This window comes from Protopterus annectens, chromosome 4.part0 (genome assembly GCF_019279795.1).
Source record: "Protopterus annectens isolate FY-2018-M chromosome 4.part0, PAN1.0, whole genome shotgun sequence".
NCBI lineage: Eukaryota > Metazoa > Chordata > Ceratodontiformes > Protopteridae > Protopterus > Protopterus annectens.
This window is the reverse complement of record NC_056733.1, coordinates 1,103,483,491-1,103,501,619: the sequence shown is the minus strand read 5'-3', so window position 1 is coordinate 1,103,501,619 and position 18,129 is coordinate 1,103,483,491. Positions and strand designations below refer to the sequence as shown.

Here is an 18,129-nt window from a genome sequence, read left to right as displayed (position 1 = left end):
AGAACTAATCCGACCTTTTTGCCTAAGGTCGCCTCAAAGACTAATTTGAATCAGGCCATTGATCTCCTTGTATTTTTTCCAAACTATTCAAACAGATCGGAACAAAAATTACATTATCTTGATGTCCACCGCCAACTCAGATATTATTTGGACAGAACAAAACAGTTCAGGAAATCCGATCAACTCTTTGTTTCCTATGCTGATAACAAGAAAGGCCTTCCTGTCTCAAAAGTGACCTTGTCTAGATGGCTTTCTTCTGTCATCTCTGAAATTTATCGGCTCAGCGGAAAACAGCTGTGCTCGAAACCTAGAGCACATTCAACCAGAAGCTTAGCTACTTCTACAGCCTTTCAAGCTAGACTTCCTTTAGACACTATTTGTGCAGCAGCCACTTGGGCCACTCCTCATACATTTGTTTCCCATTACAAATTGGATTTGGCCTCCAGGGACAGAGCCAGTTTTGGCTCTACCGTTCTCAAGAGTCTGTTCCATTGAGCCACCCAGGATAGAGGTGCTAGGGACGCGGTCCCATCAAGCAAGAATGAAGGCGAGATTGACAACTTAACATTGAGAAGTTATGTACCTACCATAACGTTCCATGTTAGTTGTCTTCTGTCGCCTTCTTTCTTGCGACCCTCCCTCCTTCCCCCAGGCCTGGACAGACCTTTCTCTACAAGAATTATACTTGAAGACCATACAGAGCTGGTCCTTCTACCATCCTGCAGGTTTTTTTCTCTCCTTCTTTCTTCCTTTGGGAAGTTATTATGCTAGGTGCTATTGCCTTTTTTGTCATCAAACGAGATCTGGGTACTTACCACCTTGCATCATGGGATATGGGGCTGCCTCGAGCTGGTAAAAGTGACTCTCGAGCTTAGCAAGTGCCGAGTCGGAGCCGAGGATCGGCTCCGAACCCATCAAGCAAGAAAGAAGGCGAGAGAAGACAACTAACATGGAACGTTATGGTAGGTACATAACTTCTCATTTTATACCCATGATGACCTGACGTCATGGAAGAAGAGACAACAACCGACGCAGGACCCAAGACTTTGTTATTCAGGCCGACTTGAGGGCAACCTGCCAGTAGATTACCCAAATGTAATGACTGCAACAGTGAAACACGAAGAACATCTGTACTTTTGGGAGTCCATAACAAAGACAAATGGGTGCTTTCAGTGTGATAAGCAGGAATACAGGTGGCAATAAAAAATAACACCAAGGCTCTTATTTATGCCCCCACCCCATGCTTCAAGACTAAGAAGATTTTATCGCTGAACTTTTATCATCTCTTAGGAAAAGAAGTCACAGGAATGTTTCTCTTTAAGAAGAAAAGAAAACGTTTGACTCCACAGTCTTTCTGGTACCCAGAAGGAGACACGTGAAGGACCATACTTAACCTGCTCACATTAAATACCCATCTAAAGGTACCCATATTAAGGATGTTGACACTTCTGGCATTGCTGTCTTCCTCCTAAAAGCCCTGATGGTTGCTGTATTTTGAATCATATTATAATCTGTTGTAGTCCACAGCTTTTCATTAGTTAACACTTTTCTTTTTCTTGATGGTGCACTAGGATTTTCAGCTTGGTGGTGCATAAGTTTGCAGCTTTTTGATAGTCTTGTATGTTTACAATAACTACCTGGCTTTATTGTTTGTTGTACAGCAAACTGTTCCATTTTTTAGTACAAAGCAGTACAAATCACAGTGACAAGTATCTGCAGTTTCTTTTGACCTTGATGTCTTGTAAAGAACAAATTTATAATACGGTAAACTCTCACTTAACAGAACTCAAGTAACCAGCAAAAAAAAAAAACAAAATTGGAAGAAAAACGGTACAATTTTCATGTGTTGCACTTTCTGTTTTCCCCCACAGAAACATACCTTATGATGTTATGTTGTCATGTCTCGCCTTCATTCTTGCTGTGGCTCTGACTCAGCCACATACTAAAGCTCGATAACTTCCACTGGCTCGAGGCTTACATCCTATCCCAAGATGCCTAGCGGCTGTTCCCCAGATCCCATTTGTCTCTTGAAGCATCAGGATTGTCTTCACTGGCTCAGGCTAGTTATTACTTTTTATTACCTTTTCTAATCTGCTTTTTTGATAAAAACAACTAGTTAGAGGTTATTTTTCTCTTTTCTGAGTGTTATTACTGGTGTAGTATCTTTCCCTAATTGGTGTGTTTTTCGGCCATTTCTTCCCTCCTTTCTTTCAGGCCTTTCTCTTTTAAAGGATCCGTTTAAATTAGAGGATTCCTTTTCTGTTTTAGCCCGTTTTTTTCTAAGAGGGCTTCCTTTCTATCCTTTGAAGTCACCGTTGAGGCTTCTCCTCCGGTTGGAGGAGACTTTCATTTAACTTAGAGACTTCTCTTCCAACCTGTTTTTCCCTCCTCGCTTAACAAAACAAAAAAAAAAAAAAAATCTTTTTGTTTTGTGTGGCTGATTGTGTTGTCACAACATTACTTACTTCTGTAGTTGTTTTTTTGTTTAGCCTATCATAATGTCCACTAAGGAAACAAAACAATCTGGGTTTAAAAAGTACGATTCATGCACCCAGAAAATGTCTTTAACAGACGGACACACAAGTTGTGTTTACTGTCCTAGGGGCAGTCCATATGCAGGACTCCTGCTCCATATGTCATGGTTTCAGTGCGAGGGTCATGCAGGAAAGAAAGTTTAAACATATTTTAAGAGGTTTACTGAAAGGGCCTTTTGAGACGACAGTAGAATGTAATCAGGCGTCTAAATCTGGCAAACCAAAAAAGTCAGCTTCGTCGGCTCCAGCTTCTAAGCCGTCAAGCAGCCATGGAAAGCACGTATCTTCAGAACCGAAGATTGTCGGTGTCAACAAACCTGATCTCCCCTTGGTTCCATCTGGATCCTTGGAACCGTTGCGGAGCCGAAAAAGTAGTCAATCACCAATATTGGAGCCAGTACACTCGATGCCACAGTCTCCTTTACTACAGTCCATGATGGGTAGTCACAAGTCATCTACCCACTCCTCTCGGTCTTCCAGATGTTTATCAGACGACGACGTGGAGTGGGTGGTGAAGAGGTTACTGCGGATGCTGGCCTTGGCTTAAATTATTTCGAGCCCAGCCCATCGGAACATGGAGCCGACCATTGAATCTCAGGTACTATCCATTCCTACTCCAACTCGGACGAGTTCGGAGCCGGAGTGTCAGGAAGTAGTCGTGCTGTGGAACCAGCAGAGCCGGTAATCACCCCCCAATATCTCAGCTCCGAAGTCTGCTTCGATCTCGTTGATGCTGTCTTCGATCGAGGGATCTGGGAGCTGACACTCCCTGGCCGGCTCTGGCGGAGGGAGTCGAGTCGACCCTTGTCGGAGCCGACTCTCCCTCTTGGTGCTTTGGCACAGGTGAGTTTGGCGCCCACATCAACTTCTGAACAGTCCTCCTTGGTATGGGGGAGATCTCCCGGTTCCTCAAGACCGGAGTCTCTCTTGGCCGGGATCGCGGTGCCTTCGAGATGATGAGTGTGCTCTCCACTGAGTCTGCTCTACCTTCAGCTCCAGCCACTCTTCCCCCTAAAGGGACAGTGTCTACTTCTACACCTTCCCTCCATTACCCTCACAGTAGAGAGTCAATGCCACAGGAAACCCCCTCTTCCGACACCTCTCGGAACATCCCCCTAAGGAGGTCCCTCGAAAGAGGCAGTGCAAGAGGAAACACATTGACTCCACTGAGTCTGTCACTTTTGATACCGATTTAGAGGACTCAGAAGGGTCCCCACAGTCGCCCTTTTAGGATTTCTGCTTTTTCCTAGAGATCCTTAAAAAAAGGGGCGACTGGAAAAACCTCTCCCCTTCTGAGGATGAATTGGTATACCTGGAGGAATTTGGCTCTCACCCCTCCACCTCTTGGGTGTCTCCACCTTTCGATAAGCTCCTGGCTGTGGTAAGTCGGAAGGTGTGGAGCCTGTTCCAAGGGGGCCAAACATATTAATTACGGCCCTGGAAGATGGACAGTATTTGACAAAGGGAGTTCCAATAGATGCGATGGTGGTGGTGGCTGCCACCAAGAAGGAGTTAGCTGAAACTTCTGCATCTGTCCAAGGAGTCTCGAACGATGGACAGATGCAGGAAGCGTATGTTCTCTTCAGCGGCCTTTAACCTACGTTCGCTGAATTACTTATCGCATGTTACTTGACTTCAGAGGGATCTCCTTAAAGAACTAGGAGATACCTTACAAGGTGTTACAGCTCAGGGTATGTCAGACCAGACAAATTGTCAGCTTGCAACCTTAACCTCTATTACGAACATCTCCATGCGTCTCATCGCCTGTGCGGCCGATGGAGCGAGCAGGGCAGCAGGCGCAGGACTAGCTCTTAGGAGACATTCCTGGATGCGCCTTTTTAAGTTTGCTGAACCCTTCAAGTCTTCCTTTATTGATGCCCCATTTGATGGCTTGTCCTTGTTCAGGGCGAAAGTAAAGGAGAGACTCGCCAGGAGTGAACAAGATAGCAAGACTCTGTCTTTGTACACCCCTACTAGACCTTATCCCAAAGGTCAGAAGAGCGGAAAAATGTGGTTCTGAAAGTCCAAACGAGCCTTGTTTGACACTTGTGAGGATATTTCCCCCATGGGCAGAGGGGGAATAACAATGGAAGACGCCATCCACGTGGTAGAGGGGGTCCGCAGAACCAGGGCGACAGAGATACGTTCTCTGGTTGGCCCTTCCAGCGCTCCTGAAAGGAGGCCCGCCTGTCCACCTCTGGAGGCAGTCAGGGGAAGACCATCACTGTACCCAGAAGCTTGGCTACAGTTGACTCAAAACAAATGGGTATGGTCCACTATATAGGGGATACAACATTCCTTTCCACTGTCCACCCCATCAAAGTCTATCCCAGACATTACACCTGGTCAAAAGGATCAAGCAACTGTAGAAATTCAAAGGTTGCTAGAAAAGAGTCATCCAAGAAGTCCCCGCAGACCAAATCGGATCTGGAATTTATTCCAAAGTTCTTTTTAGTTCCAAAAAAGACAGGGGACTGGAGATCAATATTGGATCTCAGCAGACTCAACAAGTCAGTAAAGAAAGCGAAGTTCCAGATGGTCACACTGTAGTTTATGCTCCCTTTTCTGGGACAAGACAATTGGATGTGCTCCTTAGATCTTCAGGATGCATACTTCCATATAAAGATGGACAGGCGATCCAGAAGATATCTACACTTCCAGCTGGGAGCCAGTCATTATCAGTTCAGAGCTCTGTCCTTTGGTCCCACTACAGCCCCCCAGAGTGTTTACCAAATGCATGGCAGTAGTCATGGCTCACCTGAGGTATCAAGGATTCCAGGTGTTTCCATACTTAGATGACTGGCTCCTGACAGCCACCACCAAGCATCTACTCATCAGAGCGAGGGATGCCACCATCCATCTCTGCTCAGACCTGGGCATTACTGTAAATATAGAAAAATCTGCCTTGTTGCCATCACAGCATATTACCTTTATAGGGGCAGAATTAAACACAAATGACATGGTAGCAAAATTGCCTCGAGAGAGTACAAATGCTCTGTGGTCGTGTCTATCGTACTCAAGAAGAGAAAGGTACAAGCAAAATTTGTCCTCAAGGTCTTAGGTTCAATGGCAGCGGCAGTAACACTAGTCCTGCTGGCACGTCTACACATGTGGATATTGCAGTGGCTACTCTTCGCCCAATGGTCCATGTAGGAGTTACCCATGTCACACAAGATTCTGATTACGGATGCTTGCAAGAGGATCTACTATGGTGGCTTCAGTACACTCAAGTAACGATAAGCAAGACTGTTTGTTCTTCCCCAGCCTGTCTCTGGGGCAGACTGTCCAAGGGGTTTAGAAAGATCACGAGTACCATTTGCACATCAATGTCCTAGAGATGATGATTGGCGCTTCTGGCATTGCGAGCATCCCAGAGCTCTCTTCCCACAAGGACTATTGCGATTCAAACAGACAATATGTCGGTGGTATGGTACATCAGCAGACAGGGGGGAACCAGATCTATCCACTATGTCAAGAGACCCAGAGAGTTTGGCAGTGGGCAGTTTCTTCTCATCGCTTTCTGACAGCAATGCACATCCCGGGGAAATCCAACGTAATAGACAGACTAAGCAGAGCATATGTTCTTCATTCCACATTGCTGCAGTCCTAACTATTGGGTAGTCCGCTGTCCCAGTCGGCCCGAATACCAAAGTATATGGCTGACGTCGGTCAAGGCGCATTCATATCCTCAGTCTTTTTTGCCGCATGGTCCGATGCAGAAGCAGTTTTGCGAGTGCAGGTTGGCGTTCTGAAAGTTTCTGAAGTCAGAGTTTCAGACCGAATCAAAGTTGGCTAAGCTACCCGTTGGGAATATTTTGTTTTTTCTTGCCTCAGTATTTAACCGGATGTCAGAAAAAGTGAATAACTGTATTTCTTGTGGGAAACAGATACCTCATAGGGATTACCATACTTTGTGTATACCTTGTTTAGGGCCTGAGCACCGGCGTTGTTGGATGCCGCTCTTGTGCTAGATTTAACAAACGCACTATTAAGAGAAGGTTAGACTGTGCCAGGTTAGTTTTGGGAAGCGTTGTAATTATAAAATGCCGTGGATGCTCAGCCAAAAAGCAAGGACAAAGCAGCAAAGCCTAGTGGAAGAACCGACAGTCCGGACGTCGGTTCTTTAGAAAACTCAGTGGAGCCGGAGGTTCTGCCAGGAGTTTCTTTGGAGTCTCAGGAGAGACTTTACTGTTACCTCCTCTCAGGAAGTAGGCCAGGCTGAGGGGGCTTCTCAGGTGGCTGTTCTTCCCTCTCTTCCTAAGGTGGTTAGAGCCTCCCCTTCTGTTTCCAAGGCTTCTTTGAGAGGCAGGCCTAGTTTAGCTTCAGTGGGGTTTCTCCTAGTGCTTCAGGGTCTTTACCTAAGAAACATATGCTTAAAATGGCAGAGGATTTGATTACTATGATTAGAGGTTCTATGCCCCCTCCTGATAAGAGGCCTAGGGTGGAACCTGAGTTTGAGAGTTTTGAGCAATGTTCGGAGGCTTCTGAGTCTTGACTGAAGACTTGCAGGAGTATCCTCCTTATTCTGATTCTGATGTGGATGATTCTACTCCTTCAGCTTCTCCTCCTGAGGATTTTTCATTTTCAGAGACTCTGCATTCCATGAGGGAGCATTTTAAATGGGAAGGTCAAGATTTCTCTGATTCCAGGAAGAGGCTTAGGGAATTCTTGTTTTTACCCCAGCATCGGCCTTTAGCTATACCTCCTGTTCTGAATGTGGTGGAAGATGTTTTTGCAGAGGCTTCCCTGAATCCTGACTCTTTGCCTCCTGCCCCAGTTAAACTGGATAGGTACTATAGGGTGCCTGAAGCTCATAAGTATCTTTTTAAGAGTCCTAGGGCAGACCCGGAAACTGTCTCTCAGGGGCCTAAAGGTGTGAAGGCTTCTGTTGTTAAAAATCCTGTTCCTCCTGATAAAGAAGCGCAAGGGCTTTGGATAGATGGGGAAAGAAAGTGTATACTTCTTCCACTTTAGCCATGAGGGCGTTGAATTGTCAGTTTCACATGTTAAAATATCAGAATTATCTCCTTTCACAATTGAAGTCTAAGGTGGATGCTCTGGCAGAAGGTATTGAGTGTAAAGAGTTGCAGGATTTAGTTCATGTGTCTGAACAGGTGGGTAAGCATTCCTTGCAGTGTGGTTTTGATGCTGTGCAGGCCTCCTCGAGGGTGGCTGCCACTGGTTCTGTTCTTCACGCCTGGTTGAGGGATCAGAATTTAGCTGAGCATGTTAAAACAAGGATTTTGGATGCTCCTTTACAGTCTGATGTGTTGTTTGGTTCGCCTGTGGAAGCAGTTTTAAAGAAAATGGAGGACAAGGCTAAGTCTATGCAAACTGTTAAGGATTTTTGCAGGTTCAGCCTCCAGTTTAGTAGAAATTGGCCTACTAAGGGATGGACATATCCTGCTTATGATTCCCAGTCTAGGGGTAGGTCTAGACGTGGTAGGGGCAGGGCTCAAGGTTCTTTTAGGCCTAGAACAGGAGTTCACCTGCTCAGTCTTCTGGTGAGGGCAGGGGTCAGTCCTTTTAAACAGACCCAATGACCTTTTCAGCTGCCAGTACATTCGCCTGGCAGCACCTTTGGGAGGAAGGCTGGCTCTTTTCAAAGAAAATTGGGATTTAATTACCCAAGACAAATGGGTTTTGGATATCATTCACCACGGTTACAGGTTTTACTTCCATACCTTGCCTCCTTTCAAAGGCATGCCAGACATTCCTCCTCTACAAAGAAAAGAGGCTCACAAGCAAATTTCTCTGTTGCTCCAAATAGGGGCCATTCAGCCAGTTCCTGTGCCAAAGGGGCCTAGGATTTTATTCTCGCCTGTTCCTAGTACCGAAGAAGGGGAACACGTGGAGACCAATTTTGGATTTATCTCTCCTCAACACTTATCTGGACATTCCCAAGTTCAAAATGTTGGCGTTACAACAGCTTTTACCTCTGCTGGGCAAAGATCACTGGATGGTAACTTTAGATCTCAAGGAAGCTTACCTTCATGTGCCTATCAGACTAAGTTGCAGGAAGTATCTGCGTTTGAGCTGGAAATTCTCATTATCAGTTCTCTGCATTGCCCTTTGGCTTATCTACTGCCCAGAGTATTCACAAAGGTTCTGGCTCCAGTGATAGCTTACTTCAGGCTAAAAGGAATTCAAATCTATCCTTACTTGGGCGACTGCCTGATTCTGGCTCAAGAAAGGAAGACCTTTTACAGCATTTGGAATTTGTGATAGCAGTGCTAAGATGCCTAGGGTATTCTGTGAACGAAATAAAGTCCAGTCTAGTACCCTCTCAAGACATGTGCTTTCTGGGTGTGAGACTGAATACAGCAGCCCAGATGGCCTTTTAACCCCGGACAAACAAAAGAATCTTTCCAGTTACTTCCATCAACTATCTCTTCAGTCCGGGCTGACTGCAAGGACAGTCCTTCAAGCCTTAGGGTTCATGGCATCTTGTATTCTGGTGCTTCCCAATGCCAAACTGCATATGAGGAAGCTGCAATGGTATCTCAAAAATGTATGGACACAGCACTGCCAGGATTTGGACACTGTCATTCAAATAATACCTTGCATTCAAAAGGAATTTTTGTGGTGGGCTCAGGAATGTCACCTAAACAAGGGACTCTCTGTGACCCGGCCAGAAGCGAGTCAGATTCTAACGACAGATGCCTCAGACATTGCTTGGGGAGCTCATCTAAATGGAAAGTGGATACAAGACAAGTGGCCTGTCAGACTACAGCATCTACATATCAACATGAAAGAGATGTTAGCAGTCCAGTTTGCATTAATGGCTTTCAAGGAGTTACTTCTTCCAGGGCAGGTGTTGATTCTAACAGACAACACAACTGTCATGTGGTACATCAACAAACAAGGGGAACACATTCTTACCCGTTGTGCAGGCAAGCAATGATTTTATGGGAGACTGCGCTCAGCTTGCAACTAACTCTTCAGGCAAGGTTTCTGCCGGGAGCACAGAACTCCTTAGCAGATGTGTTAAGCAGACAAATCATGGATCCCCACGGTGGAAACTGGATCTTCATGTATTTCAAATTGACAGTGTCATGGGGAACTCCAGACATAGATCTGTTCGCTTCTCCACTAAACCACCAGCTGCCAAAGTTTTGCACAAAGAGGTTTCATCACACAGCTTGGAAAGTGGATGCTCTTTCTTTCAGTTGGAAAAATCTTCATGTGTATGCCTTTCCACCTTTGCCTCTTCTCCCAAGGGTGCTCCTAAAGGTCAGACAAGACAAGCCAAGGATGATTTTAATAGCTCCAGATTGGCCTCGCAACACTGGTACCCATTACTGAGGAGTCTGGTAAGGAAGCCTCCATGGCCTTTACCTTTGATTCCACACCTGTTGTCTCAGAGGGAAGGTCACCTGCTCAATGTCAAGCTTCACTCTTCATCTAACAGCCTGGCATATTCTGTTTTGAAACACAGCAGGTCTCAACTTCCTCAACAAGTTTTAAATGTGATTATGGAAGCCAGAAGACCTAGTACAAGGAAAGTGTATGCAGAAAAATGGAAGAGATTTTTTTGGAGTGCAGCAAACAATTTGGAGATTTCTGAGCCTAATTTGAGTGTGGCTCTTCAATATCTTACTGAGTTATTGGACAAAGGTTTGTCTTTCTCTTCCATTAAGATTCATGCTGCAGCAATTTCAGCTCACTATGATTGTGACCCACCATTGTTTTCGCATCCTTTGTTCAAGCAATTTCTTAGAGGGCAAAGAATATAAGACCCCGCTCCTACTCCTGCTTGGGATCTCAATTTTGTGTTGGAGAAACTTACAACCTTTTGAGCCTCTGGCTACTACTGAATTGAAATACTTGTCATGGAAGACTGCTTTTTGTTGGTCATTACTTCTGCAAGAAGGGTTTCTGAATTGCAGGCCCTTATGGTAGAGCCTTTTTGATTTTTCTTAAGGATAGGTATCATTACTAATTCTTCCTTTATGCCTAAGGTGGTTTCTAGTGTGGCTTTAAACCAAACTATTCATTTGCCTACTTTTATGCAGATCCCCAAATAAAAGGGGAAAAGATTTTGCACACTTTAGATGTACACAGGCAATTGCGTTATTATTTAAGCAGGACTAAGGATTTTAGGCAGTCTCAGCAGCTGTTTGTTTCTTTTGCTTTGAGTTCTCAGGGCAAGCCTGTGTCAAAACAAACTATTTCTAAGTGGATTGGGTTTTGCATTGCATTTTGTTATTCCCATCATGGCAAGGAGATTCCAGCTGGGATTAGGCCTCATTCCACTAGGGCTACTGCCACTTCAACAGCATTTCTAAGGGGGGTGGCAACTAAGGATATTTTGGAGGCAGCTACTTGGAGTTCAGTGCATACTTTCTCTAAGCATTATCACCTTCCTCTCTACTCTAAATCTAGGGCTGGTTTTGCCACAGCTATTTTGCAAGGCATGTTGTCAGCTCCTGCTTCCTTGTGATTTGCCAGCCTCCTTACCTCTGCTTTGGGATTCTACCCAATAGTTAGTACTGCAGCAATGTGGAATGAAGAACATAGTACAGTTTTGTACCTACCATAAATGTAGATGTTAGGATCCACATTGCTGCAGTCCAATTTACCTCCCTCCGTCCCTCTGTGTTTAGGGGTGGTTGTGTAGGTGAGGTTATACTCTGGTAATTTTGTATATATTGTACATATTTTTGGTGCAGGAATGTTTGGAGTTTTTGGTTTTGGCCTTGTCTTTTTAGGGTCTTCTGACATCTGGGGCAAGAAAAGACTGAGCATATGACGTCGGTCATGCGCATTAGTACCCTGACGTACTGACGTCAGTCTAATGCGCCCTGACCGGCCTTTGGTATTCGGGCCGACTGGGACAGCGGACTACCCAATAGTTAGGACTGCAGCAATGTGGATCCTCGAACATCTACATTTATGGTAGGTACAAAACTGTACTTTCTCATGCCTCACGAGTGGTCCTCGAATCCAGAAGTTGTGGATCAGATCTTTCGCAAATGGGGCCAACCTTGCTGCAACCTTTTTGCCACACCCCTCAGTGCCAACTGCAGCAACTATTTTGCCCTCATTTCTCCTCCAGGAGAGTCAGCCAGGGATGCACTCGTTCACAGTTGGCCCCGGGACTTCTTTATGCCTTTCCCCCATTCCCATTAATTTCAAAGGTTATTCAGAAAGCTAGGTTGTTGAGTTGCAGGATAAATCTCATTGATCCTTACTGGCCTTGTCAGATATGGTTTCCCTTTCTTTGTCCCCACTTTCAAGAGGAGCGGTGGATCCTGGACCCAGTGCTGGATCTTCTGACGCATCAGTCAGGAACACTCCATCCCGCTCTTCAGAACCTCAAGCTGACAGCTTGGTTACTGCACTTCCAATCTTAGCCAGGCTTCCTGAATTATCCCCCGCAGTATGACACATTTTGGTTTCCTCACACAAGAAGATGACTAGGAAACTGTACGGAAGTAAGTGGAAGAGGTTCTCTTGTTTGGCTGACAAAAGGCACATAGATCCTTTTACAAGTCTGTGTCTGCAGTTTTGGAATATCTAATGGAAATCTTTAATCAAGAGGCAGCAGCAGCTACAATACGAGTACAATTAGCGGCTATATCAAATTATAATGTGGGAGACATTGAATCTAATGTAATGTCCCACAGATTATGCAAAGCCTTTCTCAGGGGTACATTTCTATTAAGACCACCCTTGAGAACCTCCTCCATGGGACCTAAATTTAGTATCATCATCCTTGATTCTTCCGCCCTTCGAACCAGCATCCTCTTGTTCACTAAAATTTTTATCTTGAAAACAATCTTTTTAACAGCCATTACTTCCTCTAGGAGGGTAACCCGCGGTGCTGGTGCTGCGCTAGCATTGTCGCCTCACAGTAAGATGCTGTCCGGTTCGATTCTCAGCTAGAGCGTCTTCTGTGTGGAGACATGCGTGAATGGAAGTACCTTTGTTGAAGGTTGTGCGTCAGGGCTGGTAACTCGGCACGTAAAAATCAACTACCAATCATTAGCAGACCGGAGTTCCACTGTGGCGACCCCTAACCGGGAAAAGCCAAAAGACACAACAACTTCCTCTAGGAGGGTCTCTGAATTGCAAGCTCTGGCCATCTGCCCTCCACATTTGATTTTTCAGAAAGACGGAGTTTCCCTCAGAGCAAATCCTTCCTTTTTATCAAAAGTCTGTTCTGAAGCTAATTTGAACCAATCTATTGAATTACCTGTGTTTTTTCCAAATTATGGTAACAAGGCAGAATACAAGCTCCATCAATTGGATGTGCATAGACAGTTATGCTTTTATTTGCATAAGACCAAAGAATTCAGAAAGTCAGACCAATTGTTTCCTATTGAATAAGAGAGGCATGGTGGTTTCAAAAGTTACTTTGTCTAAATGGCTTATTGAGACCATCACCTATGTCTATAACTCTCACAATAAAAAACTGCCAGGAAAAAATAAAGGACAATCAACTGGAGTGATGTCAACTTCCATTGCCTTTCAATCTAAACTTCCATTGGATTCAATTTGTGCTGCTGCTACATGGGCCAATCCTCACACCTTTATCACTCATTACAAACTAGATGTGGCCTCCTAGAACAGGGCATCCTTTGGTTCCACTGGTCTGAAGAGCTTACTCCATTAAGCCACCCAAGAAAGAAGGTGCTGGGGACACTGTCCCAGCCAGCAAGAATGAAGGCGAGATAGGACAACATAACATAAAGAAGTTATGTACTCACCATAACGTTCCATGTTTGTTGTCCAGAATCACGCCTTCATTCTTGCATCCCTCCCATCCATCCCCCTTTCTGGAGGACCTAGAGGAGATTATAGATTGGCAACATCTAGTCTGATTCCCTTCTTGCCTGTTAGCATACTTTAGTGATTAATTTCTCAAACAAGATCTGGGGAACAGCCGCTAGGCATTTTGGGGTAGGATGTAGCCTCGAGCTAGTGGAAGTTCTCGAGTTTTAGTATCCTCAGCTCCGAACCCAACCAGCAAGAATGAAGGTGAGATTCTGGACAACAGACATGGAACATTATGGTGAGTAGATAACTTTTTTTTTTTTTTTTAAAGTTTGAGTTTTAAAAGGGAAGATAGGAATAAATTTCCTCTCTCCCCAACCTGAGAACAAGTCAAACTAAATAGTATAGGGGACAGTATTAGTCAGGCCTGTTTTTAATAGTAACTCTCAAGCAACCAGAAACTACAGATATCCAGCACCTAACAATCCCCACGGGTGCCGGTTAACTGAGAGTTTACAGTAAAAGGCAAGTTCTTTCCAGGCCCTCCGTTATTACTGTTCTTTTCTCTAAGTGATAGTATTTTGTCATTCACCTCCTCAGGAAAAGTAGAGGGGATAAATATCTTTTATCAGATTTATTTATTTATTGGCATTTGTTTATTGGGAAAGTCCACTGGGCCAAGAAGAACCCATCTTCAGTGGAGGCCCGGGGAGAAAAGCTCCACAAAAGCAGTTCGTATAAAATTACATAATATTGGAGCAGTTTGTATTAACAAGAAGCATAGTCATAACAGGCAGTATAGCTGCAATAAAATACATTATGAAAATGTAGGTGATACAGAGAAGTAATGTAAAAACACAAGGCATTGAAGTAAATCCAAGGCATGTGTGTGTACACTCTAGAGTACCTCTATTGTGAGTGTAGAAGTTGAGTAATCTAGGTAGAATTAGATTATCTACCTAAAGGTATATGTATTAAAAGTAGGGAGAGATTAGTGCTAGGCGTGATGAATGTGAAGAAGTAATAAGAGCCAAGTTTTGAAGGAAGGACGTAGAGAAAAAAGGTGATTTTTCCCAGGCAACATGCATAAATCCTGTACACTATATCACTTTAGGCTTTCCTTGCATCTTTCGGTTTTCCTTTGAGTTTAGAAATTAGAGGTGGTTGCAATTAAGTCATATTTTCATTGTGAATTTTATCTCTGGAACTCCAAACACAGAAATTCTTGAACGTATGTAATGTTTCTCCTCTGCAGCCACTACATCAGTCTTTCACACCATGTACAGTGGATATAAAAAGTGTACACACCCCTGTTAAAATGACAGGTTTTTGTGATATAAAAAAATGAAACCACAATAAATCATTTCAAAACTTTTCCCACCTTCAATGTGACCTATAAACCTGTACAATTCAATTGAAAAACAAAAATCTGTTGGTGGAAAAAATATAAAAAATAAAAAACATACAAGACGCTGGTTGCATAAGTATGCACACTCTTAAACTGATACTTGTATGTGCACACCCTTAAACTAATACTTTGTTGAAGCACCTTTTGATTTAATTGCAACATTCAGTATTATTGGATGCACACCTGCCATCAATTAGAGACTGATTAACCCCAAATAAAGTTCAGCTGTCCTAGTAGGATTTTCCTGACATTTACTCAGTTGCCTGCTACAGCAAAAGCCATGGTTTGCAGAGAGCTTACAAAGCTTCAAAGGGATCTCATTGTTGAAAGGTGTCAGTCAGGAGAAGGGTATAAAAAAATTTCCACGGCATTGGATATGCCATGGAACACAGTGAAGACAGTCATCAAAAAGTGGAGAAAATATGGGACAACGGTGACATTACAAAGAACTGGACATCCTCCAAAATTGATGAAAAGATGAGATGAAAACTGGTCAGGTATGCTGCCAAGAGACCTACAGCAACACTGAAGGAGCTGCAGGAATTTCTGGCAAGTACTGGTTGTGTACTACATATGACAACAATCTCTTGTATTCTCCATATGTCTAGGCTATGGGGTAGGGTTGCAAGACGGAAGCCTTTTCTTCCACAGAAAAAAACTTCTACGCCTGGCTAAAATTTGCAAAACAATACATTAAGTCTCCCAAAAGCATGTGGGAAAATTTGTTATTGTCTAATGAGACCAAGGTTGAACTTTTTGGCTACAATTCCAAAAGGTACTTTTGGCGCAAAAGCAACACTTCGCATCACCAAAAGAACACCATCCCCATGGTGAAGCATAGCGGTGGCAGTATCATGCTTTGAGGTTGCTTTTCTTCAGCTGGAACTGGGGCTTTAGTCAAGGTGGAGGGAATTATGAGCAGTTCCAAATACCAGTCACTTTTTGCCCAAAACCTTCAGGTGTCTGCTGGAAAGATGAAGAGGAATTTCACCTTTCAACATGACAATGACCCCAAGCATACATCCAAATCAACAAAAGAATGGCTTCACCAGACAAAAATTAAAGTTTTGGAATGACCGAGCCAGAGCCCAGACCTAAATTCAATAGAAAATCTGTGGAGTGACCTTAAGAGGGCTGTGCACAAGAGAAGCCCTCACAATCTGACAGATTTTTAGCTCTTTCGCAAGGAAGAGTGGGCAAATATTGCCAAGTCAAGATGTGCCATGTTGATAGACTCCTACCTAAGAAGACTGAATGCTGTAACTAAATCAAAAGGTGATTCAACAAAGTATTAGTTTAAGGGTGTGCTCACTTATGCAACCAGCTTATTGTACTTTTTTTTTTTTATTTTTTTCCTGTAACAGATTTGTTTGTTTTTCAGTTGAATTGTACAGGTTATAGGTCCCATTAAAGCTGGGAAAAGTTTTGAAATGATTTATTGTGGTTTCATTTTTTTATATCACAAAAACCTGGCATTTGAACAGGGGTGTGTAAACTTTAAACTTTTTATATCCACTGTATAAAGGTAAATAACAGAGACAAGCAATGTGGTCTAAGCTCCATGGTGCTGTATCCTACCTGATTATCTAGCACTTTTGTGGACCACATGACATGCTAATTACCTTAATTCAGTAGCTTAAAAAACTGTATACCCTTACGTAAATCTGAAAATGGCCAGTAAGAATGTCATTGTTTTGTAATTGTCATTGTCATTTGCTCCAGGCAACACTTAGCATATGCAGGTGTGCGGTTAGTACCGTTTCCTATTTAACTTGAGGAATATTCAGTTGTAATTCTTTGTCCTGTTCCTCCTCATTGAGTTGGAGACTTTGTGAAGTGTTTGTATAACAGTGAATAACTGGGCAATTATTTTGTGTAAAAATTAGTTGTAATTGCAATTTTGGCACCAAGTTTAATGAATTAAAACTGTATTTTTAAGTTAAATTAGAAATCATTGACGTATGCATTCTGAAATGTGTGAATTTATATCTTGATAATGCACATTAAACATATTTATGCTGTTTATTTAGGTGTCTTGTATGCAGCTTATAAATGCACTGCTGTGTGCATCTGATGAACTAGACTTCCGTATGCATATCAGGAGTGAACTAATGAGATCGGGACTGAAGACCATCTTGGAGGTAATACTATCAGTGTCATTCAGTGCATAGATTCTGTAGTTTGGAATGTGAATGATACTAAATGTTTTGATTAGTAATGTTTGCAAGAACAATAGGATCCACTCTGATGTTGAAGAGTTGTTGAAGAGCAGTTGGTTTTACAAATTCATATCAATCGGTCATCAGCTCTTGCATTGAATGCCAGTAGATTGGAAATGAGGACAAAACTTTCCGCAAACCTCTGAGGTAATTTTGTTTTGCATGGAGACAACCCCCCCCCTGCACCCTCCAACATGTGGGGGGACACCTTTATACCTCCCAAGCTTAAAATATACCTACTCAAAGGTCACGCAGTTATGGAGAAAAAGGAAAACTCCACTGCCGGTGAAAATTGTTTTGTCCAAATTTCTTGGATTGCTCGGCACTCTCTAAAAGAGCTGACAGTCGAATGACACATTCCCCTTTATACATAAAACAGGGAGAATGTTAAAGATTATGAGTTATGTGAAAGAGATTAATTTTATTTGAGTAGGATATAAAAGAAAGAAAGATGGTAAGGTACTGGAAGTCTGCCTTTTTTCTTTTTTATACACAAAACCTGTTGCTTTTTTTTCTTTTGGGGAGCTACTTTAGAGTCCTTGCTTACCTGTACAGTACCCTGTGCCATAACTTTCTGACTGTAGGTCTTATACATTAGCAGAAAGTATCTACTTTTAGCTTGTCCTGATGTAACATGTTGACCATTAATTCCACCAGTATCATTTCTGGATGCCACTTCAACACAAACAGCGCCATTTGATTTTCTGTTCCATCTTGCACTTGACCTTTCTTCTCTGTCCAGCAGCAGTTTGAGTATGTTTCCTTTTGCTGTGACTTGTCTGCACAGTAGGAAAGGACTGCTTGACATTGGTCAGACCCTTTTTTCATTCTTTAAGGAACAGCATTTCTGTGGTGCACGTTTCTGTGTATATTTCTGTGACATACTTACGTACTCCACATTCTGCTAACTGTACTGACTTAAGTTCCCATTAAGTTAAGGCCCTGAACCAAAAAGTCCTGCAGCTGTTCATTTACTCAGTTTGACAAGCATTTTAGGCACTTGAGAGCATTGCTGAGCTTAAGGCAGTGTGGCATTTGTATATGATTACCACTTTGCTAGTGGACTGGCTAGCCAACCTTACTTCTGAGAGAGGCAACTTTGGAAATTAGTCAGTAGTAAAACTGATGACTTTTGTTTTTACAATTTAATATCTGCTTAAAGAACAACATCTACTAGTAGATAACTTGGGTGCTGAGGCAAATATGTACTAAAGCATTTCTAATGGTAGCAGTGCCCATGCTGGTCCAG

The 18,129-nt window shown here is 43.2% G+C and overlaps 1 protein-coding gene across 1 annotated transcript in view; it reads left to right on the top strand.

Annotated features, from left to right (window-relative positions):
* DIAPH1 (diaphanous related formin 1) overlaps positions 1-18,129 on the top strand; it is a 2,838,381-nt gene that overhangs the window by 884,562 nt on the left and 1,935,690 nt on the right. Inside the window, exon 9 of the mRNA XM_044069079.1 lies at positions 16,692-16,802. Within this exon, the coding sequence (XP_043925014.1) occupies positions 16,692-16,802 (111 nt within the window). The remainder of the gene's footprint in view (positions 1-16,691; positions 16,803-18,129) is intronic.